The following is a 24,625-nucleotide window of genomic DNA, read 5'->3' as shown; positions in this document are numbered from 1 at the left end:
TGAAATAATTGCCAGTAATCTTAGATACGTGTGCTGGATTATCCCAGATCCTCAGATTAAAATGCAGTTAGCACGTAATTTTTCAGATCCCCGTAATTTTTCAGATCCCCTCTGCCATTAGAGTGCATTTCAAAACCCGTAGGGGCTGAGCTTATCCTTGGCACAAACAGATGCTTTAAAACCTGCTCCACTCACTGCTGACTCCAGATGGAGGTTCAACTTGTTTCATTCTGCACTGGCAGTGGAATTTTTAAAGCCATGGAGACCTCTATACTAAGAGATGATCGAGGTGAAAAGTGTACGATAACAGAAAGAAAACTGTAACTCCAATACCACACCTCCACACAAGGAGTGTGTATGACATCGCAGTGAAAAGATTTAGGGTGTGGGTTTTTTTCAGGTAACGTTACTAAGCCTTTCCGTGCTTTGATACATGGGTGTAGCAAGAGGAGATTTCAGAGTGCCAAAAGCAGTTTCAAAGCCTTCCCGTAACCCACCAGCCCAGAAGGTGGCACAAGGTTACAGAGAGTGCTGCTAAGGAAGCCCTGAAATTTGATGTGCATCTGATAGGAAAGAGGCAAATCTACAAACAACATTAATCCTCCAAATACTGCTAATAATCCCGCGTCGGAACAGCTGGGCTGCCCTTGCACGTGGGCTCTCAAGCTGCAGAATTACAGAGCACAGCCCTAACTAAAAGGAAGAGCGGTGAGAGCGGGGCTCTCGCCCTGCCCTGAAAGTCAAACAAGCTGAAAAGCTGGAGGGAGCTGCTGACGCTTGTATCTCCGTATAAAAGACACTGCTCTTCACGGGGTGATGGACATGGATCTTGGGTGCCAGATAGTCTGGGGATGGACCAGGGTGACCGCCTCACCCTGCACGTGTGGCCTGGTGGAGGGGACACCTGGTTCCTCCCTGCTGGTATCGTGCTGTGACACCACCAGCAGGTCGCTTCATCTTCCCCTTTCATGGGAAAGACAACCCTTTTGTTCTCCACCAAAGCACTGCAGATAAAAGCAGGTGAGATTTAAGCACGATTGTCGTCATTATTAAGGGCAGGCCTCCCTGCAGAGCCCTGAGGGGAGCGTAAATGCCTTCAGACAAGGAGTGTCTTCCCGTGGGGGAGCCCACGGTCTCAGCTATAGACTTGAGATCGCTTTTTTGGCGACTGGTTAAAAGCACGGGAAGGAACACGACCTTACCACCTCAACTGCTCTCCTCGTGGCTTGGCATCCCTGCCCATGGCAGGGGGTTGGAACAAGGTGATCTTTGAGGTCCCTTCCAACCTGAGCCATTCTGTGACACTGTTCTTGGTGGTGGGGACACCCACATGAAGGGACGCAGCAAAATCAGGGCAGCTTGTGTGTGCACCTCACTTCTGTCCTGGTGTCCCCTGTCTCCCAAAACCACGACGCTATGGCAGCGTGGGCCAGCCCAGACCAGCACCAGTTCAGATCCATCCCAGCATCCGGGCACATGGCCAAGAGCAAGGAGGGCAAAACGAGGGGCCGCACAGCGCAGCAGGGACAGAAACCTCAACAAAACTGCTGTGCTGCAAGTGTAGGGCCCCGCCAGGGAGACACGAAGGGTGCTTAGCGTGCCCTGCAGTTGAAAGCAGGCTGAGTCACTGCGGGATTACAAGAAATAGGAACACCCGTGCCTGCTGCCCGTGCAGGAGAGATGTCTGCCCGGCGCCTGGCGCGGGGTGCAGGAGCCCAGTCAGGTATTGCGAGGCCGGGTGTCTGGTTGGATTTTATTAAATAGCTGGGTTAACAATCTGGGGTAAGGGATAAGCAGCTCGTTAATTAATCCTGCTGGTAATGAGCAGGGAGGTGCTGCGAGCAACTGTGGGAACAAATTACATAAAGGGAGGATGATCATATTAAGGGGGAAATGACGTGAAATTAAAGTTGGGAATGACGAGTCGGTGCTTCCTGAGCAAAGAAATAAATAAAATAAAACAAATGTGCCTCTGGGGAGGGAGGCGTAAGGGCAGGCCTCTGTTTTGAAGAGGCTCCTGCTGTTTTCTGGGTTCTTGCAGGGTATTCATGGAAAGAGGAGAAGGAGTGAAGGGGAGGAATGCAGACAGCCTGCCCAGGGATGCACTGACACTTTGGGAAGCATCAAACACAGACACTGAGGATTAGAAGCAGGAGCCCTGTCCTCCCACCTACATTTCCAGGGCCATCCGTAACTGCACCTTAGGTCAGCAGAGGTAGAAGCGGATGGCAGAGGTGGAGGTGCTGGCTTACATGAGAGCTCTCCTCTTCCATCTTTTGGTCTCCCAGTCATGCCCACGTGTGAGACCTTCCCCCTGGGCACCTCAGCCGCACACGAAGCTGCGTGCAGGAGCAAAGCATGGCTGCAGCAGGGCTGGCTTGGCTCTGCTGCTGCTGGTGGTGCAGTGCCGAGCTGCTGGGCCAAGCGATGCAGCCCAGATCCTCAGCAGATGGGCTCCGGCGTGGCTCGGTTGCCGACCGCAGCCACGTGTAGTTAATTTCCACAGCAAGGCTGGCAGATACCAACGCTATCTGCAAAGACAGGGGTAGTAACGCACAGGCACTGAGTGATCTGCCCTGATGTGCAGTGGAGACAGGGAGATCCGGCCTGTGCTGGGGCTTTGCGGCACCAACCCCAGCCCCTCGGTGCTGCCGATGGCCCCCGGGCAGGGCTCGCACCCAGCTGGGCTCTCAGAGGTGTTGCAGCTCCTCTGAGGATGCAGGAGGGGGTGTCCCACACCTCGCCTCTGCCTCAGAGGGTGTGGGAAACCCCTGGGGAACCACACGGCCGATCACACAGGGTGGTCACCGGGACCATAAATCAGCAGGGAGGAATAAAAAAGAGGCAGTGGGTAAAAACCTGAGTCTCGATCTGAGGGGGGGGGGGGGGGGGTTGGCTCCCAGGCTTGCCATGCCCTTTTTGCAGCCTGATGGGGAAGGATTGCAAAGGCGTATTTGCTGCTGAAGAAGGCCCCTAGTAGAACAAGGGAAATAAATAAATAAATAGATAGATAGATAGATAGATAAATAAATAAATAATCCTTCAAAGGTAGCCAGCTGTGTCAGGGCTCTGTTTGCCGATGGCTGGGCTTGCCTGGTAAGACCCAGGCTGTGCCCCAGGTATTCCCGACAGCAGCTGCAGCACCCCCTTCCCGCCCCGCCTCCATGACCCCAGCCCTGCTCCAGATGCTGTCCTGCCCCCAAAAGCAGTGCCAAAACCACTTTTCCACTTCCCGTCTGATTATTTTCCACGGAGGTGGTGATGACGTCCGGCTGGCAGGCTCAGGGCACGCAGGTGGCATCCTCTCCTGGTGGCACGCACACGGGCTGTCCCGTGTCACCCAGTGCCACCACCTCCCAGTCCCCGTGGCTGCAAACGAAGCCCGGGCAGAAGCCACCTCATGCCCAAGATGGAGGCTGGCGCCAGATGGGGAATGGGAGGACAAAACACACCTTTACTGCCTTCCTCCTCATTAGCACACCTGCTGGCCGTCCCCGGGGGGTGTTGTTGTTGCTGGTTGCTTTAATTGCACAGGAAGGCGGGGAGGGAGCAGCGAGGTGAGGTGGGGAGCTCGCCCACCCTCCTTAAGCCCTTCCTGCCCCAGGACCACCTCTCCTGGTGGCCGAGCCCCCCACGGGCACCTGGGACAGGAGAGATGATGGCTTTTTTTCACATCCTGTGCTGATGGAGGTGCTTTTCCCTTTTTCTTTGCTCCAGGAGAAGCTTGTGAGAAGGGACTGGAGCTTCCCAGACATGCTGCCGGGGCAGGAAAAGGTGGTTTACACAAGGTGGTCACACTTGGCCCTTTTTCAGTCCAATCCCTTTTGTTTTTCAGATGGCTTTTCCAGTTTGCCGAGCTCGCTGTCAGCCCTGCTCCTGTGCTCCAGGGCAGCACCTCCCCGCTCAGCACCGCCTGCAGAGGTCCTGTCCCTGTCCCACGTCCAGGTCAACAAGAGGAGCACCACGTGGGGACAGACCAGCAAAATAAAACAGCCCCTGCAAGGCGCTCTCCCAAAAAGCTGCTATTGAGGAGAGGCCCCGGCCCCATGCAGGAATGCCCTGCTGGTGCATCCGGGCTGCATCTGCGCAGGGCCGGTCACATTTTTGAAGGGCTTTGCCCCTCCTGCAAGGAGAAAAAGTTTGCCGGCACTCCCTGCAAGCAGGAGCAGCATGTCAGGGCAAGAGGAAATCTGCGGGCTGCAAAATAGCTCCGCGTGTCGCCTGACGAGGCTCCTCCTGACGCTCGTAGCTGAGCGCCCGGCTGCTGGTAGCGACAAAGCGTGACGCACCTGAAAAATAACCCAGCGCCTCGTTGGAAAAGCCTTTGTCCCCCATCAAGGTGCATTTCTTTTCGAGCCATTCATCCTTGGGAGGAAATGGTTTTGAAACGTGGAGCACAACTCACCTCCTGCGCCACCTGGGGCTCCGCTCTCGGGAGCCGGCTCGCCTGCGCCTGGGGCTGCTGGCGGTGCCACCGCGGCGCTGAGGGAGCATCCTCGATGAGGATGGGGCTTCCTAAAGCCAGGCCGTGCAGCGTGTATGGAGCTGGCTGCTTTAATTGACAGTCAGCAACCCCCTCGGTGCACAGCAAGCCCCAGCAGAGGACTCTGGATGGGTAGGGGAAGCCTGCCGTGGGCACCAGCCGGACAGCGTTTGACAGACACTGACCAGCACCCAGATAAACCCCTTGGTCTTGTTTAAACCCATCAACAAGGATTTAATAAGTGACTGCACAGCCTTGGCTGGCCATTTCCCCAGAAACTCATCAGCAGGACTCAGGCTTCCTGTGACCCCCTCTGCCAGAGGAAGGCCTTGCTCAGAGTGTGCACAGAAGGAGCACACACACTTATATAAAAACCTGTTCAGCTATAAAATAACAGACTCGAGGATTCACAGAACTTGTTTTTCCTCATACAAAGGCTCTGCCTTGTCCTGTGCTCCTACAAAGCAGGGTAAGGTGACCCAGGCTTACAAAGGAATTTGGCACTGAGGGCTGAAGTGTTATTACTGCACCGGCCAGAAATATTCAGATAACTGCAGGAAAACACAGTGGTGATGTGGCTGTGGGTGACGGTGCCCTGTCTTGCACCACCAAGTTTCTTTAGAGCTAGAAGAAAACAAGCTTTGTACAAAAGAGGAAGGGGCTGGCCTTTTCTTTAAATTATTTTTTAAGTAGCAAAACAGCAAGAACTACAGACGAGCGTGGACAACAGGAGGCAGGTGAGAAATACTTGCCACTGGGGTTGTAACTTGGGGACCCAGCTGAAATCCCCCATCCCTGTTTGCAGCCACTCCTGGCCACTGCTGGCATCAAGATATCGAGATCTCTGGGCCTCTTTGCTAGCCCAGCCTGGCCATTTCAGTGCCTGTACCTTGGGTACAGGGCTGCTGCTGGCTTCACATCACTCCTACGGCTTCCTTTTGAAACCTCTCCCTGTTTTTCAGCATCTTTCTAGGAGCTCCCAGAGATGGAGGAGCCAGAAACAGCTTTCTAGCAAGCTCTCCTGCTCCCTATTCCCTTTTCAACACCCCTAGTGCCCCACGGAATGGAAAATTCTTGCTGAAGAACACATCAAAGAGCCAACAACAAGCAAAAACACTGGCCTTTTCTGAGTCAGTTAGCAGTTTCTCCATTCTTCATCTCCTTTCACTCGTAACTTCCCCATTTTGGGGTGGCTGTGCTTCAAGAGTCCTCCTCGTGGTTCCCATCCCGCTCGCCCGTGGTCTGTGCACACCCCCACTGACACCAGTGGGAGAGCAGATTGTTTTCTGCAGACAGTCTCACCTCTGTATTCGGAGAGGACTGAAAAGGGGGAAATGAGCCTAGCACTGTGCGTTTTGCACTCTGTGTTTTGCTTCAGAGACATCTAAACTTAAAACAGACAGAGGGGCGCAAGGACTGCACTCCGGGAAGAAAAGCATTTTACTAATGCCCAGGTACACGAGGTTGGCTTCCTGGGCTGCCAGTCAAAGGAGTCTTTGGTGGTTTTGAAGCAACCAAAACACGGATGTGGGAAAGAAAGGCCAGCCTTATCTCCCGACAGGCCTGCACCCTCCTGTGGGGGATGCAAGCTCCTCTTGTATCTCACCGTGCCACATTTACTGGCCGTGACCTCCTCGCTGGGTGGAGCGTAACACAGAAAGCTCTGAATAATTTAATATTGACCCAGCAGGGGAGGACGCAAATAACTTACAGATTGTGATCGAGGCGGCTTTAAAGGAAAAAGAAACATCTCACTGCAGAGGAGAAAAGTTGTCTGATGCTAAACGACAAGATGTGACTGCTGAGAAAACGAAACCTCGTTGCGTGGTGCTGCTCCTGGGTGAAGTTTCTTGAGCATGAGCACGGAGGTTTGTAGCGTGGCTTCTCATTAAAGAAAAAGTCCCCAGGAAATCTGCTAAAGAGGAAGAAACGTAACGCTGAGCTTGTTTTGCTGAGTCAGAATGATGCAAGGGTGCTCGGAAGGAACAAACACGGGCTTTTGAGTCACCTGATAAAATCGTGTACCTTGACTATCTCTTCACTCTGCTGATAGCAAGTGGCTTCAATGAGCAAAATCCTCAGTAGGCGTGCTGATCTTTCCTCGTAATGCACTTTGTTTGCATGTCCCTTACTTTGTCGTGTGCCCTGTGCAGTACGCAGGCACAGGGTGAACTCCTGCACACCTCACCACCAGGCTGCAGCCTCGAATAAAGACAACTGACGTTAAGAAAGAATAAATCACAGAATCGTAGGATCACAGAACGGCTGAGGTTGGAAGGGACCTCTGGAGATCGCCTGGTCCAACCCCTGCTCAGGCAGGGACAGCCAGAGCAGGCTGCCCAGGATCAAGTCCAGGTAGCTTTTGAAGATCTCCAAGAAGAAAGGCTGAAGCAAACATGTGTCTCTAATGGCTCAGTGTCACTAATGGGTGTTCTTCTGGCCCCGCTCCATAGTATAGCAATGGACTGTCAGCAGAGCTCTTACAGCAGTGCCCAGAGAGGAGACGTCTTATGTGAGCCACGTCCCTCTGGGAGGCTCAGCTCCAAACCATGTTTGTGCTTAAAGAGCAAAGGATGTAAAAAGGGCTTTTAAATTTGGTGAAAAGGGGATGAGGGAGAGCATGATTTTCAGAAAAATACCCACTGGTGCTTTTACTCTTCACCAAAGGGCAGCAGGGAAGGAAGTACAGTGGGCAAATACTTTTTCCTCCCACCACCCACCACCCTGCCTTGTGCTGGGAAGACCACCAGCAGTTCCCACCCCTGGAAAAGGCTCAGGAGAGGGGCTTGCAGCCCACAGTGGGCAGGCTTTGCCCCAGAGCAGCAGATTCGGAGGGGCAGTGGCTGACCTGGGGCAGAATGTCCCATCCACGCACACCCACTGCCTCCACATCCCCACTGAGCCTGCGGGGCTGCAGAGGGGGGACACGGTGCTCAGACAGCTCTGAGAGCAGCTCCTGCATGGCAGGCAGAGAGCTGGCAAGTGCCAGCTTGTTGCTGCCGGCTGAGGGAAACCCATTTATTCCATTTACTCCAGGAGGACTGGGCGGTGCGATGGCCTGCAATTCCAAAGTCGGTTTGGCAGTGGTTAGGTGGAGGAAAACAGTGGCTGAGTCATCTTTAGTTGTAACGTTGGACAAAATTGGGTCTCAAACATGAAAAAAAAAAAAACCTCTACCCCCCCAGCTCCAGACTGCAGGAATGTGAAATATTGCCAGCTCTCCCAAGTAAAGCAGCCCCATCGGCTACAAGAGGCTGCCATTTCAAGGGCCAGGCCAACAAGCAAACTAATTTCTACACATAACATTTAACAACTTGGGGCATAAAGTGGATTTGAGAGGGGTGAAGAGTGAGGGATTTCCATGGGCACCGTCCCCTTCCTGAAGTCTGTCCTCCAGCGACTAGAATAAAACAAAGCAGGAGTCAAGTTGCTCCTGGGTTTGATGGTGGTAAGACCAAGACCTCAGATACACTGGGATGAGCACTGAGCACCAAATATCCCGAATCATTCCAGATGGAAATGTGTTCTGGGGATTTCATGCAGTTCTTGTTTCACCAACCTGGAGGTTTAGGTCCTACTTGGCAGAGATTATTTCTGTTATGGATATACATAAGAGGGGGTTCTCAGCGTACGCCTGTAATATTTTTGCCAATTGTTTTCCCCTTCACTTAGTGGTAACAGAGCATACAGCAACTTAAGCAGGCAATACTAACACACCCACTACAAAACACCTGCTTTCCCCTTCTTTTCTCAACAGCGTTTGCCTCCTGCCCTGTTCATACTGGTGACCAGTCAGCGTGGATGAAGGCCAGAGGTCTTGCTGGAGCCACCAGCTTTGTGCTGAGTCCATGCCATGGGGGACAGCCCAGAGCCAGGTGCCCTCAGCACCTTGATCTCTCCATTTTAGCTCCTTTACCAAATTTCCCCAGAACCCCTCAGCTAGCTGCCCACTGGCCTCGCTGTTAAGAGGAGCAAGCCTCTGAGTTCAGGGATCACAAAACACAACAGCAGCAAGCAAGGTGCATCTGCAAAGGCATGCGAGTGTTGATGCTCTGCCAAACTGTGGCCCAAATCCTGCATCCCAAACACTGCCCCTGCACCAGCAGCCACACTGGTGGAAACCAGCATGTGGTCCCATGGCACTGGAAATAGTTTTTGCTGGGAGGTGGTGAGCAAAGCTGGGGAGCAACCAGAGAAAGGGGACAGGCTCTCCAGTGAGGAGTTCCTTACGGTCCCATGCTTTTCCTTTCCTTTTCCAAAAATAACCTACCTTGCCACAGCAACAAGCATCCTTGCTGTCTGAGAATACTGATGGAAACGGGGCCTTTATTCCAGCACTGAAAGGAGCAGTGAGTAAAGAGAGCCCTTAACTTCATTAAAAGCTTGAAGGACTCAAGAACTAATTTGTCTGTCTAGACCAGCACAGTGTCTGGGTGCTGCTTCTCCTCTGTTGTTGCAGCATCTCTCAGAAATGTCGAAATCAGATCATGTTTTTTCAAACTCAGAATTTCCTTTCTTTGTGTTGCATCACCAGCTCTTGTTATTTCCTTTCTGCATTTTTTTCTTCTCTCCTTTTGCATGTCCACCAGTTTTGGGCCTACAGGATCCCTGTGCCCTGCAGCAACTGGGAGGAAGGCAGGGACGTGACCATGCCAGAAGAAAAGCATAAAGACAGCGCTGGAGGTGGGCCCCAGGACATCTGCCACTAGGTCCACATTTCCACCGTGGTTTTGGGATGAGTCTGAGTTACAGAATGTCAAAATAAGCCAAGATGCAAGGGTCCTCAAGTCCAACTCCTGGCTCCACACAGGACCACCCAAAAAACAGACCCTATCTCTGACAGCGCTGTCCAAATGCCTCCTGAACTCCAGCAGCTCGGTGCCGTGCCCACTGCCCTGGGGAGCCTGTCCCAGTGCCCGACCACCCTCTGGGTGCAGAACCTTTCCCTGACACCCAGCCTGACCCTCCCCTGTCCCAGCTCCATGCCGTTCCCTCGGGTCCTGTCGCTGTCCCCAGAGAGCAGAGCTCAGCGCCTGCCCCTCCGCTCCCCTCGTGAGGGAGCTGCAGGCCGCCATGAGGCCTCCCCTCGGCCTGCTCTGCTCTGGGCTGAGCGAACCCAGGGACCTCAGCTGCTCCTCATGTGTCTTCCCCTCAAGACCCTTCACTATCTTTGTAGCCCTCCTTAGGAAGCTCTCTAATAGTTTTATGTCTTTCTTATATTGTGGCACACAAAACTGCTCACAGTGCTTGAGGTGAGGCTGCACCGGAGCAGAGCAGGGCAGTCACCTCCCTCGACCAGTGGCAGTGCTGGGCCTGAAGCACCCCAAGGTGCGGTTGGCCTGAAGAACATCTCAAAGCAGCTGGGATCCAGGCAGGACCTTCCACAGTCCGTGGCCATGCAGGGCTTCTTAGGTCTCAGAAAAGCTGCTCACCAGTCCAAGGCGTCACTCAGGTGAACCCCTGCAGGAACCCTGACACCATCCCGGGACACAAGACCTTGGAGAAGGTCACCTGAACCCCGGTGGCAGTGCCCAGCCCTCTCGCCCTCAGCCAGAAGCATCTTGCGTCAGGTTGGGGTGCCCAGGGCCTGTTAATAAATGTCACATTTCTCAGAAAGCCCTCATAAGTCATTCAGGTGTTGCCAGGAGAAGAATTGCACTGCTATAAACCCAGATTGTTTGGCTCTTCTTAATTAGCCACAAAGTCAGTAAACATTAACTATGCAGGTGGATCGTGTGATGCACGTAGATGGTTAGGTCCCAGCTGAATGCTTTCATTTATTTATATATTTATTTATTTTGGGGGACCCTGTTTTTGGAGGTGGGCTGTCTGGTGTCTGCAGGAAATGAAGACAAGGCCCCTGCATTTCCCTGCCTCTTTGCTAGGCTCGTGGTCCACTAAGCACAAGTAGCACGGTTGACTTGAAAGCCTCCCCCAAAACCTCAGGCAGAGGTTGAGGTTCATCCCAACTTTACAGGAAGGCTGGAAAGAGACCCAGTGCTTCTCTCCCCTTTGGGCACTGCCACAGCTACGAAGAACAGTGGCTTGGGCCACACAGGTCCACACTTGGTGGGGAAAGCCAAAGTTTTGTTTCCTTCTCATGCTTGAGACACACGATGGATGAGGCAGGTTGAAGGGGAGCCTCTCTGTCCTGGGGGTCTGGCTGCGTGCCTCCTCCAGCCTTCTTGTCTTTGTATGAATCACAGCCACCTTCGAGCACGTGGAAGAGGCAAGTGAGTAGGTGCATGTCTCATGAGGCAGCTAGTGATGTTTTTTCCTGTCTGCTTTAGGGCATCCCAGCAGAAGACAAGTCCTCAACTCGTTTTGATCTGACTAGTGATTTTGGTTGCCCTGGTTTTCAAATACTTTATTACAGGCACCTTCAAGGAGCCTAAGGTTTTTCAGGATGTGGGGATGTGGTGACCATCCTCCCGCCCTTCTCTTCACTCTAAAATTGGTCATGTGATACTTTTGCAGGTTGACACTGCATAATTTGCACATCCAAAAATGCAATTGCTTTGAAAACTGTCAGCTGGAGCACTTCCACAGTGTAAACACAGGCTCTTCAGCATCACCTGTTCAGACACAGAAATGCAACTGCATATGTAATTTTTGGGAACTGGAGCTTCTGCACGTCTCCCTTCAGTGAGGATTACATTTCTGTTCCTGAGCCTCCATAATACCACAGACTCTGTGTTTTTTAAGCTTAGCTCCATGCCCGCACACAAACACCTCTTAACCTGAGTCAACTTCCACTGCATCAGGAGGTGCAGCACACTTGTCTCTGGGCACGGAAGTGACATGCTAATTATTTACACACTGCAGATGCAATCATATACACCTGTAGTGTGGGGGTCCCACAACCCCCTTGCCTAGGGACAGCCAGGGATGCAAGGGCAGGAGGTGGTGCTGAAGTGCTCAAAGTGCTGAAGGCCCAAAGCCAGATTGCTCCTCTATTTCCATCATTCTTCCTCCACACTGCTGTGAGCTCCTTACTGTGTCTGCTAAAATCTCTCCAGGCACCAGGTCTGTCCATTGCATGGTCCCAGCTGGGGCACCAACGTGAGAACAGAGCTGTGGATGTCCTATGAGAGATACCACACTTGCCCCTCTGAAGATAGCGAAGATGACCCAATGCCAAGCATCTGTTCTGTATTTTGGAGGCTGCCACTCCCCACGGAGAACACCATGCAGGCCCTCTGAGTTTAGGGAAGCTGGGGCCAAATTTGTGGTGACCAGGGGAGCACGCAGCACCGGAAGGAGAGGGCTATGGGAACATCACACCCTCCTGATAAGGCTCTGGACAACTCTCCAGCCTCAGCGTGCAAACCACATCAAGCAGTACTAAGTCATCCATGGTGGGTGCATCACTGCTGAAGGTCAAAGTCTTCCAATAGCTCTGTACCTCGTGCAGAAGAAAAGCTGGGAGGTCCCAGCATCTCTCTCTGCAGAAAGGAGAGAGACAAAAGAATTTAAAAATAAAAAATAAAAACAAAAGCTACAGGAGAGGTCAAGAATGAAGTGAAAAGCAACACAGGGAAAAGGCTAAAGAGAGAGAAAGGGAGACAAAGCAAACCAGCCATGTGAAAAGGGGTGGGTGTCAAGTACTTGGAAGCAAAGTTTGTAAAGTACACCAGTTTGTTATATGGATAGGATGTGGAGTGAAATTAAGAGCTGGAGTTCCATTATCCGCCCTTTGCTTCTCAGATGCAGCTTCCCGCAAAAGGCATTAGGCAAGTAAGTGTCCACCCTGGAGACTGGACACCTGAATGGCAGTAGCCAGAGAAAGCACAAGGTGAAACTACATAAGACTGTCTCCGGCATGCATGGATTTTTTGCTTTCTGTTATCGAGCTTTTAAAAAGCAGTTAAGCGAAATTACAGCTTGAAACTTCTCTGCGTTGCTTTACGAAGCATCCAGGCATGACAAGGATCCTGCATGCTGCTTTTGGCCCAGATGCAAGTGCCACTTCATTGATAACACGCTGAGGAGAGCTGGGTGGTCACTGAACCCGGCACACTTCACTCACAGGAGGTGCACTTGGGATGCAGGGTGCTGAGAGGACCTGGTAGGTGGTGGTGGGGCTGAGCAGGACCCACCAGTCCAGGGACAAGCTCTGCCAGTTCCCTGGAAGAGCAGGGCTGATCCTGGGAAGCAGAGTGCGTGCCAGCCTGCTTTCCTCCTCCTCCTTTTTTTTTTGTTTCTCAGTGTCTCATCTCGTCTTTCAACGAGACATGCTGTGCCAAGTGTTCAAAAGACTCGGGGTAATTGTGCTGCTGGTACGTCATCCTGGGAGAGAGAAGCGTGCTCGCTCTGTGAGTTAGGCTGGCACAGCACACAGCACACCTATCTAATTGTTAAATATTTATTGCGCCTTTAATGGGTCAGTTACAAAAGCAAAATCTTCCAGAAGAGCAGGCTGGAAGGAAAGGGAAAGTGCAATTAAAGGCTCCTGTTTCATTGCAGTGTCAGGGCCAGACGAAACACTCCTAATTTTCATTGAAAGGGGCTGGCCTTCCTATGATAAAATGTGATGTGGCTAATTCCTGTAAGCACTGCCTCCTGGTGTAAGCACCAGTGCGTGAGCACTGCTTAACGCTGGACGTGCCCGGCCACCTGAGACATGGCCAAAATCATGTTTTCCATGAAATTGTCCCCTCTACTGCATCACACAGTTGAGGATATCGGCAGATACCATGGTGTTTTGGGGAGACTCTTGTGTCCTGGGTATGCTCAGGGGAGCGTGAGACTTGTGAGAAGTTAGCACAAGCTGCTGGATCTCACTTCGGTGCCTGGCAAAGCAACAGAGGAGATTACTCTGAGGGATATTGAAAATCACTTGAAAGGCAATGTAGTCATCGGGCAAAGCCAACATGGCTTCAGGAAGGGGAATTCATGGCTATCTAACTTCATGTCCTTTCACAACAAGGTTACCTGCCTAGTGGATGAAGGGAAGGCAGTGGTCCCATGGCCTGCAGGTGCTGCTGCCACCTTTTGAGGTCTTCTGGCCCCGGCACCAAATTTTCACTGATCCCCACCTGGAGGCTTGTAAGGGCCAGGGTCCTGCAAAAATACATCCCTCTGTGCTTGCCTACTCCTAGGTGGTGCTGATTAATCCACTCGAGAGCACCTAAATCCAGACCTGACAACTCTCTCTCCCACAGCCTTTCCGTGCATCAGAGAGCCACAACTCACCCTTAACGTGGCAGGATTTCCTGCAGAAACAAAAAAGCCACATTTCCGAGGCCTCCGTGGCCTGCCTGCTCTGCCCTCCGCCAGGACACATTCTCCGGTGTGGAGGAGGAAGCAAAACCACGGTCCCGAGGAGCACAAACGTGCCCTTCAAGACCCCTCAGCACAGCCTGACAGCTGTCAACTAACGCTTGTTCCTCTAAGAATCGGGCGCAGATCACACCATATGTCACTTTTTATGTTATTTTAGACATTTGCACAACTGTTTCTGAGTTCCAAGCTGCTGTATGCTTCAGCCTCAGCAGCCAGCATGGACAGAAGTCCTGCAGGGGCACACAGACGTGAGGGGCAGACGGAGGGAAAAGCAACGCTGCCAAGCCACCGACACAAACCGCGCGGGGCTCGCTCTGAGGCCGCGGAGGGTGCTCGCAGCGTGTGAGGATGTGTTTCCAAAACACGGGGCAGGCACCGGGAAGTGCAGGAGATAATAAATGGAGATTGAAGTGCTTCCGCGGCGGGGCCCCTCCGGCTGTTTCCGTGTGGGCAATCGCTGGGCTCCCGCCAAGGGGGGAACCGCGGCAGATGCCGGAGTCCTCAAAATGGGGTTTTGAGGACAATAAACGCTAAAAAAGTGTTTGTTGCTGGGCACACGCAGGGCAGGAGTGCTGCTTGGTGCTACACCCCGTGCTTCTGGTGGTGGGAATCTAGGTGAAACATGAAGTGAAGTGAAGTGAAATGGAAACGAAATAAAACAAATTGAAATAATGAAATAAAATGAAATTTTAAAAATGAAATAAAAAATGGACACTGAAATAAATGAAAATTAAATAAAGTGAAACAAACTGAAATAATGAAATGAAACAAAATGACTTTTTTTAAACAATGAAATAAAAAATGGACATTGAAATAAAAAAATGACAATTAAATAAAATGAAATAAAAGTAAAATAAAGTAAAATGAAATTTAGAAAACGAAATAATGGGAAATAGTGAAAATTTCGTTTTAGAAAATGGAATAATGGAAAATGGAATCAGAAAAGCAAAAAATAAATGAAGCAAAATAAAATGAGATAAAGTAAAATGAAATGAAATGAAATAAAACGAAATAAACAAGGAAAAACTGAATAAAAAAACGAAATTTAATGAAGTAAAATGAAATAAAAACTGAATAAAAGAACGAAATTTAATGAAGTAAAATGAAATAAAAACGGAATAAAACAAGATGAAACGAAACGAACTAAAAGAAAATGGAATGAAATGGAATGAAATGGGATGAAATGGAATGACATGAAGTGGGATGGGGCGGACTGGACCGAACTGGGCTGAAACGCAGCACCGAGGCCCCGTCCCCGGGCCCGCAGCCCGGCACTTCCTGCCCGCCGTTACTCAGCACTTTCCTGCCGCCGCCACGCGCCCCCCCCGCCCCAACCCGCCGCAGTGGTTTCGCCCGTCCCTCTCCCTCCCCCCCCCCCCCCACCCCGCAGCCCCCCAGCGCCGCCCCCCCGCCCTCCTCCCGGCGCCCCTGACGTCACCCGCGCCCGCGGGAAGCCGAGCGGCGCCGCGGGGCGGGGGGGGGCAGCCCTCCGCGCCTGCGCGGCGGCGCGCGCGGCGGCGGCGGCTATATAAGGGCGGCACGCGGGCGGCGGCGGCAGAGCGCTGAGGCGGGCGGCGGGAGGGCGGGTGGCCGGGAGGCAGGCGGCGGGCGGAGGCAGCGCAGCCGGGACGCGCGTGCGCACGCGGGGATCGAGGCCGTCGGGCTCCCTTCTTGCCGCCGGGCAACCGCTGTGAGCCGTCGCCATGGTGAAGAGCGTGGGCAGCCTGGTGAGCCGTTGGGCGCCGCCTGAGGGGGGCTGAGGGGAGCCGCGGGCTGGGGGGAGGGCGCGCCGTGAGCGGCGGGGAGAGCCGGGCGTTGTTGGGCTTGGGGGCGGCTGAAGGCGGTGAGGGGGGCTCGGCGCTTGGCGGATGTCCTCCGAGCGAGGCCGTTTCGGGGGAAGAGGGTCCTGTTGGGCTGGTCCCGTGCTCCCAGCTCGAAATGGGGTCGGAAGCCGGGCTTGGTGTGGTTGTGAGGGGCTCCCGAGTGGTGCCTGGCACCCGGGTTGGTGTGCTTTCCCCTGTGCCTTCTGGGCAGCGCCCTGCTGCAGCATAATGAAAAACACCGCGGTCTTCCCGTGTTAAACCTCAGAGGTATTTACGTCTGACAGGTCTCATGGCCAAAGCTCAAATACCTGCGGAGGCAGGAAGCTTAAAGCCAACGGAGTGCCTTATTTTCCCCAAGATGGGTTATTATAGAAATTCAGCCTCTTATTTTTGTTTGCGTGTCCGTCCCCCCCATTTTGCCGTACAGAGCTGCGGAAGAGGATAGCTTTGAGTAAGATCTGGGAGTTTTGGTGTAGTCTTGGAACGCTTAAAATGGAGTCAGTGGACCCGGCTTTGCAAGAAGGGCCAGCTCTAGTGCAACGGGTGGTGAGGGCTTCCCTCCGCTGCTGTCTGTGCGCATTGATTTAAATACTGAGCTGGACTTAAAGCACAGTTGTGTTGCTCGTCCACTGAGGGCATGGACTTGGGTCGCGCTGACATCAAGGTTTTAACATCGGTAAAACATTGTACAGCGCAGCTGAGCTTTCCAGATTAATTCCGTGTTGCGGTGAGGCAGACTTGCATTCTGTTCAGATACAGAGGGGAAACCCCTTTTCCTGCTGCTTGCAAAATTTAACTGTTCTATACGTGATTTTAAAGCAATGTGAGCACAACAGCTAGCTAGATACGGTCTGTGTCCTAACAATGTCTTCAAAACCTGACTAGCCCTGGAGGAATGGCTACCCACAGCGTGCTCCGCTAGTCCACCTCAGGTTCCCAGTAGTGAACCCGTGACTGAAGTATGTCACCCTGAGATGGATGACTTGTGAAAATTGTAACAGGTTTGGATGACGGGGCCATGGTGCCTTCTATAGCAGAAGCTAACAGGGTGTAATGACCTGTTTAAAAAGCTGGTGTTGCTGAAGCTTTCCTCTTCACACCAGCTGCCTCTACTACCTGAGTCACAGCAAGGCTTGGCAACTTGCAGGTTTGGGTGCAGGTGGTAGTTTCAGAAGTGGTCTCTGCTAAGGAGCTCAGGCAGTTTAGTCTTTGGTCTGTTTATGCTAGCTTCTGTGTTTGTGGTTTTTTTTTTAAAAAAAAAAAGGCACTAAATTATGTAGTAGCCATTGGCAGTCATCTGATGATTGAGTTAATCCAAGTTCAAGGGCGACTTGATACGTGTTGGAAATGTTTATAACTAAGGTGCTGTGTTAAAGCTATCTCGTGTGCTGCTGAGGGCAGTAAATTTCTCACAGCATTGTCCTTGGTCAGTAGCCTCCATTTTGAGGTATTTGCTGGTCCTGGGAATCCCTGCTGCACTGGGGCCTCTCATTGCCACCTCTTTTCTCTCTGACTTGGCCCTTAGAAATTGAGACTTGTTAGCGGAGAATGCAGCATGCATAATTCTGCTGGAGGATGGTGCAAGCAAAACGAGGTCCTCCATGTGCTCGGGGAGGAGGTTGTCGCTGAATACTCAAAAAACTGGTCAGAGGTTTTCCCCACAGTAAGATGAAGAAAGTATTGCTAAGGAAGTTGTAAAGATCCTCTAACAGTGTGACTAAGTAGGCTTGTGGTGGGAGGTGTCCTGTCTGTTAACAAAGGTTTTTATATGAAAGCTTGTCAAGTCACACAGCTGACACACAATGCAAGTCAGAAAGGTCAAGTAGTTTTTCTGTCACTGCTGTCTTCAGGGACTTCAAGCTCTCTGGGAAAAGAATCAACACTTTCTCCTAGTTTGATATCTCTTGACTCACAAGAGCCAGCACCTTTGCACCCTGCGTCTCTCCTTGGGCTCCCCACAGCAACTTCATCTGATAGTGGAGGTGCCTCTTAGGGTAACACCTGACTGCAGTCAAGGGAGACCACACGTCCAGGGGTGTATGGTCTGTGGCCAGCAGGAGGAATCCTGTCCTCCTGCTCTGTCCTTGTTGTGTACAATAGCGACCCGAGACGTGTGGCCATATGACCAGTGCATCCCAGGGCTGGACTTCCCGTTGTAGAACACGACAATTATGGAACTGGACAGAAGAACCAGAAATGAGGAAGGTGGTCTGATTGGTAGGTGCAGGAAGCAGAACTAGCTAAGAGCTGATGATGTTAATGCAGAGGTGTGAGAAGCCATACCGAAAAATCTAGTTGTACGGTTTGGAGGTGGTGAGGAATGGGGCTTGGCTGAGGAACTTGAGGCTCAAGTAGCTGCAGGGAGCAGATAGCGCGGACTGCTACATACATGGACATTGAGCTTTGGTGGGAACAGCGTGCTTTTGAGATTGGGCTGCAGGAGTTCGTTCTGTGTTAGTACAGGAGTGTGGGGAGACAGGAAAACTTCCTGCTCTGTGTCTCAGACCGAGAGCAGGTGTTAGGGAGTGTTAGCTGCTGATCTTACAGCAGAGTAGGCTCCAAACATCCAAGATGCAAGGGTGGAAGAGCTCAGCGTATGGAGGCAGCATGTCTGAAGATAGCTGCGTTGGGAGGCTGTGAGAGCTTCAGTGGGAAGCTGTGATGCCTGATGTGTGTGGAGCTGCAACAAGTTATGAAGACTTGCATATGCCTACGAATGCTGATGGGGGGTCCTCTGCTTGTTTGTTAAAACTCTGACTAATTAGGCTGCTTGTGCTCTTGGCTGCCTGCCTGCACGGCATTCTCTAAGTGGGGAGATGGCTTACTAAGCTCCAGTCTCAAGTTAGCTGGTGTTGGTAAGGCTAAACACTGCAGGCATGGCAGCACACATGTTGCTTTTATTCAGCCTCTACTGACAGCACCCCAGTGTGCTGCCCTGTGGGGTTGAGGAGAGTAAAGCAGCTACCCTTTGGGTGCAATGTCTGAAACTAAGCCTACATCAACAGCTCTCCTGAAGCCTGCGTTGCTGTGAGAGCAGGGTTGAGCAATATCGAAGTGGCTCGTCCTTTTTCTAGAAAGAAGCTGTCAGGAAGTAGCTGATGAGCATTAGCATTTTCTGCTTCTGCCTGAGATACTTGTTTGCCCTCTGCTAGCATGCAAATAGTTACTGCTTTTAATGTCTTGCATTTCTGCTAGAACATTCACTCTTTGAAAATATGGTTAATGGCATGTAAGGAGCCCTAAATTGCACAGAACATAATCTAGAAATGACTGGTGTGACCAAGTGCAACAGACTTGTTATTTGTGTAGTCCCTGTGTAACATTGGCTTGGCTACTGAAGTTGCGCTTGGGTTCACTTGGCAAAATAAGTAAAATACTTACCCTGTGAAGCTGTTGCTTTAGAAAATACGCTGTAAACCACACGACATCAATTTGTTACTCTCTGTTGGTTGGAAGAGGTATCAAACTGGAAGAGCGTGCAAAAGCTTGCCCTCAAATTCTGCAGAGGAAGGTGTTCCAGGAGAAAATGAAGTCTTTTCATCAAGCCACAGATGGAAAAAAAAAAGAATATTCCAGACCACGAGGTTCACATTAAGAGCGTAGCACTACTCAGTATGAGTTGAGGATTACAGGCCAGACTAATTTCTAGGTTAACTTCAGCAGTTCACTGAGTTGTGGCGACTGGGCGTTGTGGTATGTCCTACATGAGTCAGACACTGGCGGATGCTAATCCTGATGAAAGCAATTCACACAGAAGCATGTGCATGATGATACAAATAGCTTATTTTAAGTGAAATTAGTGTGTGAAGGCTGAGGGAAAGCTAGCTTCCGCTTTAGTCTAAATCCTTTTGCATAGCAGAGAATGTTCTTAACGTGCTCAATTCCTTCTTCTTTCCAGTCTGAATTTGAGACAGAACTGAAGTCTGCTGGTGACAAGCTTGTAGTAGTCGACTTCTCGGCCACATGGTGTGGACCATGCAAAATGATCAAGCCGTTTTTCCATGTAAGTAGCATTGTTAAGACCTGTTTTTGTCAGCGGCTATGCTGAAGTATATACAAATATTTTGCGGTGCTTGTCAGTAATACGGAGGAAACTTCCTTTGTCCACTTAATTTGCAGTATTTTCTGGAAGGGAGAGAAATTGCAGAAGTATCTACTCTCTTACTATTTAGTAAAACGTGCTGGCCTTTGATACAGCTGAGGGCCGACACTGAGCTGCTGCTGTCCTAAGGCTTCCATGCATCTGTCTATGGGGGTGTAATAGTTGCATTGCTTCAGGAACTTGGGATATTGGAGTTAAAACAATGTTTATCCTTGTGTATATACTGGCTGTAACTTCCTCCAACTGCATTGAAATAAGCTGTAGCACCTTTCTGTGATCAACTGTAGGCTGTAAGAGAAGTAGAGGCCTTTCTCCTGTGCTTATTTGAGGCTTCTCCCCAGGGAATGGGTTTCAACAAGTTTCATCAGTCTTATGTGGATTGGAGCAGAAAATTTATTTTTTTCTGCTCTGGTCAGTAACATAGCTTCTTTAAGATAATGTGGCAAGTCGCACTGGGGGAAGCAGCACCAGGGTTACAATTTCTGTGAACGTGTCTCTTAAAAGCTAGCTTTCCTGGAGCACTAACTACAAAATTTCGTATTTCATTCTAGAGTTTGTGTGATAAATTTGGGGATGTGGTGTTCATCGAAATCGACGTGGATGACGCCCAGGTATGGTCGGGGTGGTGCTGAGAGAGGGTTGCTGATGAGATCCACACATGTGACAGTGAAGAATGTCTTTAGATGCCCTTGGAGATACTAAAACAAAATGAGATAGGGGCTTAGCAACTATACTGCAAAGAATGTTCTTCTCAGGTGTCCTTTAAAAATTCAGACTGTTTTGTCTGCATAGTCTAACCCCCATGGCATGCATTAGATAGCTTGCGAACACTGGTGCTCTGTGCTTTGGGAGGGAGTGTTAGTCTCAGAGGCCTTAATCTGCTTTGATGCAATCTTTCCTGAAACTAATGGCTCACAACTGCAAGACTGTCTGGTCTTGCCACTGCCTTTGGCACTGTTGCCCCTTTTATGTCTTGAATCGAGACCAATAAAATGTCTGCTCTATAGCAATTCAAGCAACGCTCAATAAGTACTTGAACAATGTCAGGTTGAAACAGAAGAGTTGCTGTAGAGCTCTGGAGCCTGGCAAATAGTGTTCTGTTTTGATGCAGAGGCCTTTTTTTAAAAAAAAAAAGCACAGTCCAGGTATAGTGAACATGCTCTTGTTATCTATGGATTAGATGCTGAAGAGAGAATCTCATAGGTTTGCTTCAGGGAGATGTTAATATCAGATGCTTTTGCTTCGTTTTCAACAGTAGTGGCTTTGCCCTATTTCCCTAATAAGAAGGAAACTAGTGGGTTCTAAACTGAACATCCTTCAGATGTGCACAACTGAAAGTTGCTTTCTGTCTCTTCCAGGATGTTGCTGCACACTGTGAGGTGAAGTGCATGCCAACATTCCAGTTCTACAAGAACGGAAAGAAGGTAGGCTCAACTCCCGGAGTTCATTTTCCTGGAAGAGGCAGGCCTCTTTCGAACACTTGAAAGAGAGGATTGAGAGTATTAGATCACATGGTGTGCTTTCTCTTAATAGTGTATCTGGGGCACAACTGGCATTGGGACAGTCAGGAGAGCAGTTGGTTCATCTTAGTGTTGCAGCAAATGCAACGAGGGCCATCAGCTGATAAAGCAAGCCCTACTGAGCAGCGTAGTGAACTGAGCGTCACAGGTTATACAGGTGGATGTTCAGGAGACACCAGGTTAAGTGTTCTAGACTGTCGTAGTGCCCTGCTTTTACTGATCTTGGTCAGCATTTGTTATCTGGATGGAAATCATGTTCAAGCAGAGACATGACTGGATTCCATGACTTTATGCAACCCTAACAGAAGCCTAACTTGTGCTGAATATACACCCAGCTGAAACAGCTGCCTGGGTGCTTTCACATAGACTGTACAACCCGTGGAGGGGAGGTCATCCCTCTGCCAGAGAGCTGAACAGAGCCCCTCTGCCAAGGTGGATAGGTGAGATGCAGGGTAGTGACAGCACAGGGTACTGGTTATCTGCCCGGAGTAAAGACACAGTGAGATAACTGTGTAATCTGGGGCTATAGTTTGAGGAAGCTGAAGATAAGCTTTTCTAAAATTAAAAAATGCCTTATGAGGTCATGGCTGAAGGCAATGGAATTGCTCCTTGAAAAGCAGGTGTTAAATGTTTGCTGAGCTTCCATTCCCATAAATATGGGGCCAAATGGTGAGTGATAATGAACCTTTGGTCTTCTCAGGATAAACTTCCACTGATTCAAACAAGAAAATGTAATTGGAAAAGTCAATGTGTTCTCTGGACACATGAGTATCAAGCAAGCAGTCTTATGGGCTGTTGTGTAATGCCATAAGTATATTGCACCCCTGCAGGTAGTGGAAGGCAGCCAGTGCTTTTGAGACACGAATGTTGCCTGTCTTTGCTGTCTAAGTTGCATCAGGGACAGTTTTTGTAGAAGTCAGGCTCTGGGGCAGGTCATTCCGAGCAATCCTTTCAGAACTTGATAGGAAAGGGTCTGGAGCAAACCAAGGTAACTTTGGATGCCTGTGCTGAGAGGTGACACCCAGAGTTCCTTCAAGCCTGTATTTTTTTAGTTCTTAGGCAGCACTGGTTCAGGATCAATTGTTTTTCCCTTTTACATGTCAAAGGCTCCCAACCGTGGTAGTCTGAGAGTGATTCTTAACAGAGCGCACCAATTTTTGTGAGTTGAGTGGGAGGTGAATAGCTTAGCCCATGCAGAATGTGCCGTGTTCTGGGCATAAGGAAATCTTAGTGGTAGCAGAGCTGCATAGACCTATGTTTCTGGATGGTATGCAACTAGATGTTATGCGCTTCTAAAAATTGCTTTCTTTACAGGTGCAGGAATTCTCTGGGGCCAATAAAGAGAAGCTGGAAGAGACCATTAAAAGTCTAGTCTAATCTCCAGCCATGGAGACATTGGAGCATGCCTGCTTCGGCTAAATTATAGCCTGTAACTTTTCTACTTAAAAAAAATCCAACCAAGCTATCTAGATCAAGAAGGTTCTACCATTTAATCTATGTAAATGAATACAATAAAGTGTAAATTCTACACTTTTGATTATTGCCTTGTGCTTGGTTGAAGATGTGAGCGAGTTCTTAATGTCACTGAGATGCCGGTTTTTGCGGTGTTAAAGGAATACTGTCTGGATGTAAAGGCTCTTGTCAAACAACAATCTAATATGGGGTTACTGCTGAGCATGGAAAGTAAGTGTTGAAAGGATATCACTGGTGGTTGCTTTAGGGGAAGACTGCTGGCACATTACTCAGGTGGTAGCTGCCATGCTGTATCTGAAGGGTGGCTGTCTGGCTTGCAGGTACAAAAAGATTAGCTTGGGAGTTGTGGAAAAGTGGGTATCACTGATATGGGTGGCTTCTTCTTAGTTAAAGGTTCACTTCTCAAGCCTTATTTTAGGCTTAGAAGATAAGGCGACGTGTTTATTAAACATAGTACAAGTACCTGAACATACTACAAAATCTGCCAGGGAAGTAAGGTAGGATTTGGGGCTGCTGCCTTCTTGCCTTTTCAGTTTTCCCTTGCCACTGGGGTATGATCTGGTTCTGCTGGCAGTGGTGTGCATATAGCCTCTGGGTTGGGCTCCTTGGTTGTTCCAGATTACTGCCTAGGCACAGGGCTAAAGAGGCAAAACTCATCATGTCTTAAGCCTGAGATATTTTAAATTTGTATGTTCTTGTCTTCACTTAACTGATCTACTGCATTCCTACACCATGCTGGATACACCTTGTGCTAGACAGTAAACTGGACTCGACAGTCCTCCAGACCTGTCATTTGTCTAGATTAATTAACCTGCCAGCCTCTGCATGCTGTTTAACTGCTGTTTGCAGAGTTACTGAGGAGAACTGCCTTGTCCCCTCCATATCAAAATGGCTTTCTTGCTGGCCTTGGTGTTGTCTCCTGGATAAGGCTCAGTAAACAAGGAAGCGGGGCTGTAGCTAGCAGCTACACCTAACGCGGTGGTTTTGGGGCTAGGCGAGCTGCGTTGCTCATGGACTGTCACTGATGAAAACGCAAGACTTCCTGCTACATCTGTCCACAAATGTGGAATCAGTGAGCCTCTTTGTGGTAAGCAGCTCATGTGTGACTCAGATCACACTCACATCAGAGGCATGCATGAATTTCCTGGTGGACAGGAGGGCTGGGAGCCTTCAGCACTTTGCCTATGCTCCCTGTCCAAACGATTTTTCCATTCCCAAGAAGTGACCACACCCTCTGGCTGAGGATGAGCCATCAAGAATCTTCTTGGATGTAAGCTCTGGGTTGCGCTGATACAATGAGGAGCAGAATTATTTTCCCTGCTGCTCTGGCTGTTTTACTGACAAATGCAGCTGCAGAGTGTGGCAGGAACCCCTTCATCCTTTAAGGAAGCAGTAACCTAAGTGTAACCTACAGTGTTTCTGCTGAGGTGAGGCAGGACCAGGTTCTTACCTGTTAAGAGCAGGCAAAAGAACTTATTAGAAAATAATGCTCATGTTAAATTTGAGGTAATGCTGTGTTTAACAGGATGGAGCTCTGAAATATTTAGGTGATACAGAAGTGACTGCAAATTCGCTTAGGAATGGGGCAGGATCAGAAAGGTTGAAATAAGTCCTCTGCTCAGAAGGCTGCAAAGTAGCTCTTGCAAGGACAGCAAGTTTTCAGCTCCCTCTGTTGCAGTATTTTCAGTTTCTACAGGCAGGAACATGGGCTTCAGCCTGCTAAAAATGTATATTTTGCCCTAGTGTCATAATTTGGACTAGAATAGTTAATTTTATTCCAAGTAGGTGGTATGGTGCTGTGTTTTAGATATAAGATGAGAACAATGCTGACAGCACGCTGATGTTTAGCTGTTGCAGAGCAGTGCTCACATGTAGCCAAGGCCTGTCCAGGTTCTCATGCTGCCCCAGCAGGAGGAGGCTGGGGGGTGCGCAGGGAGCT

At 50.1% G+C, this 24,625-nt stretch overlaps 1 protein-coding gene across 1 annotated transcript; it reads left to right on the top strand.

Moving 5' to 3' along the window:
* Positions 1-15,307: 15,307 nt before the first annotated feature.
* Positions 15,308-22,741, top strand: LOC106043026 (thioredoxin). The gene is made up of 5 exons (XM_048050572.2): positions 15,308-15,495; positions 19,490-19,594; positions 20,245-20,304; positions 21,052-21,117; positions 22,528-22,741. The coding sequence occupies exons 1-5, from the start codon at positions 15,472-15,474 to the stop codon at positions 22,588-22,590; spliced, it is 318 nt and encodes a 105-aa protein (XP_047906529.1). The 5' UTR covers positions 15,308-15,471; the 3' UTR covers positions 22,591-22,741.
* The last annotated feature ends 1,884 nt before the right edge of the window (positions 22,742-24,625 follow it).

Source organism: Anser cygnoides, chromosome Z (assembly GCF_040182565.1).
Source record: "Anser cygnoides isolate HZ-2024a breed goose chromosome Z, Taihu_goose_T2T_genome, whole genome shotgun sequence".
Lineage (NCBI taxonomy): Eukaryota > Metazoa > Chordata > Aves > Anseriformes > Anatidae > Anser > Anser cygnoides.
The sequence above is the reverse complement of the archived record's forward strand: the minus strand, read 5'-3'. Positions and strand labels throughout refer to the sequence as shown.

What these genes read in the sequence shown, in the direction of transcription:
- LOC106043026 (XM_048050572.2), top strand. Translation starts at nt 15,472, where the DNA reads ATGGTGAAGAGCGTGGGCAGCCTG. An exon ending in TGAAGAGCGTGGGCAGCCTG is followed by an intron (nt 15,496 to 19,489) that starts GTGAGCCGTTGG and finishes TCTTCTTTCCAG; the next exon opens with TCTGAATTTGAGACAGAACT. An exon ending in TCTACAAGAACGGAAAGAAG is followed by an intron (nt 21,118 to 22,527) that starts GTAGGCTCAACT and finishes CTTTCTTTACAG; the next exon opens with GTGCAGGAATTCTCTGGGGC.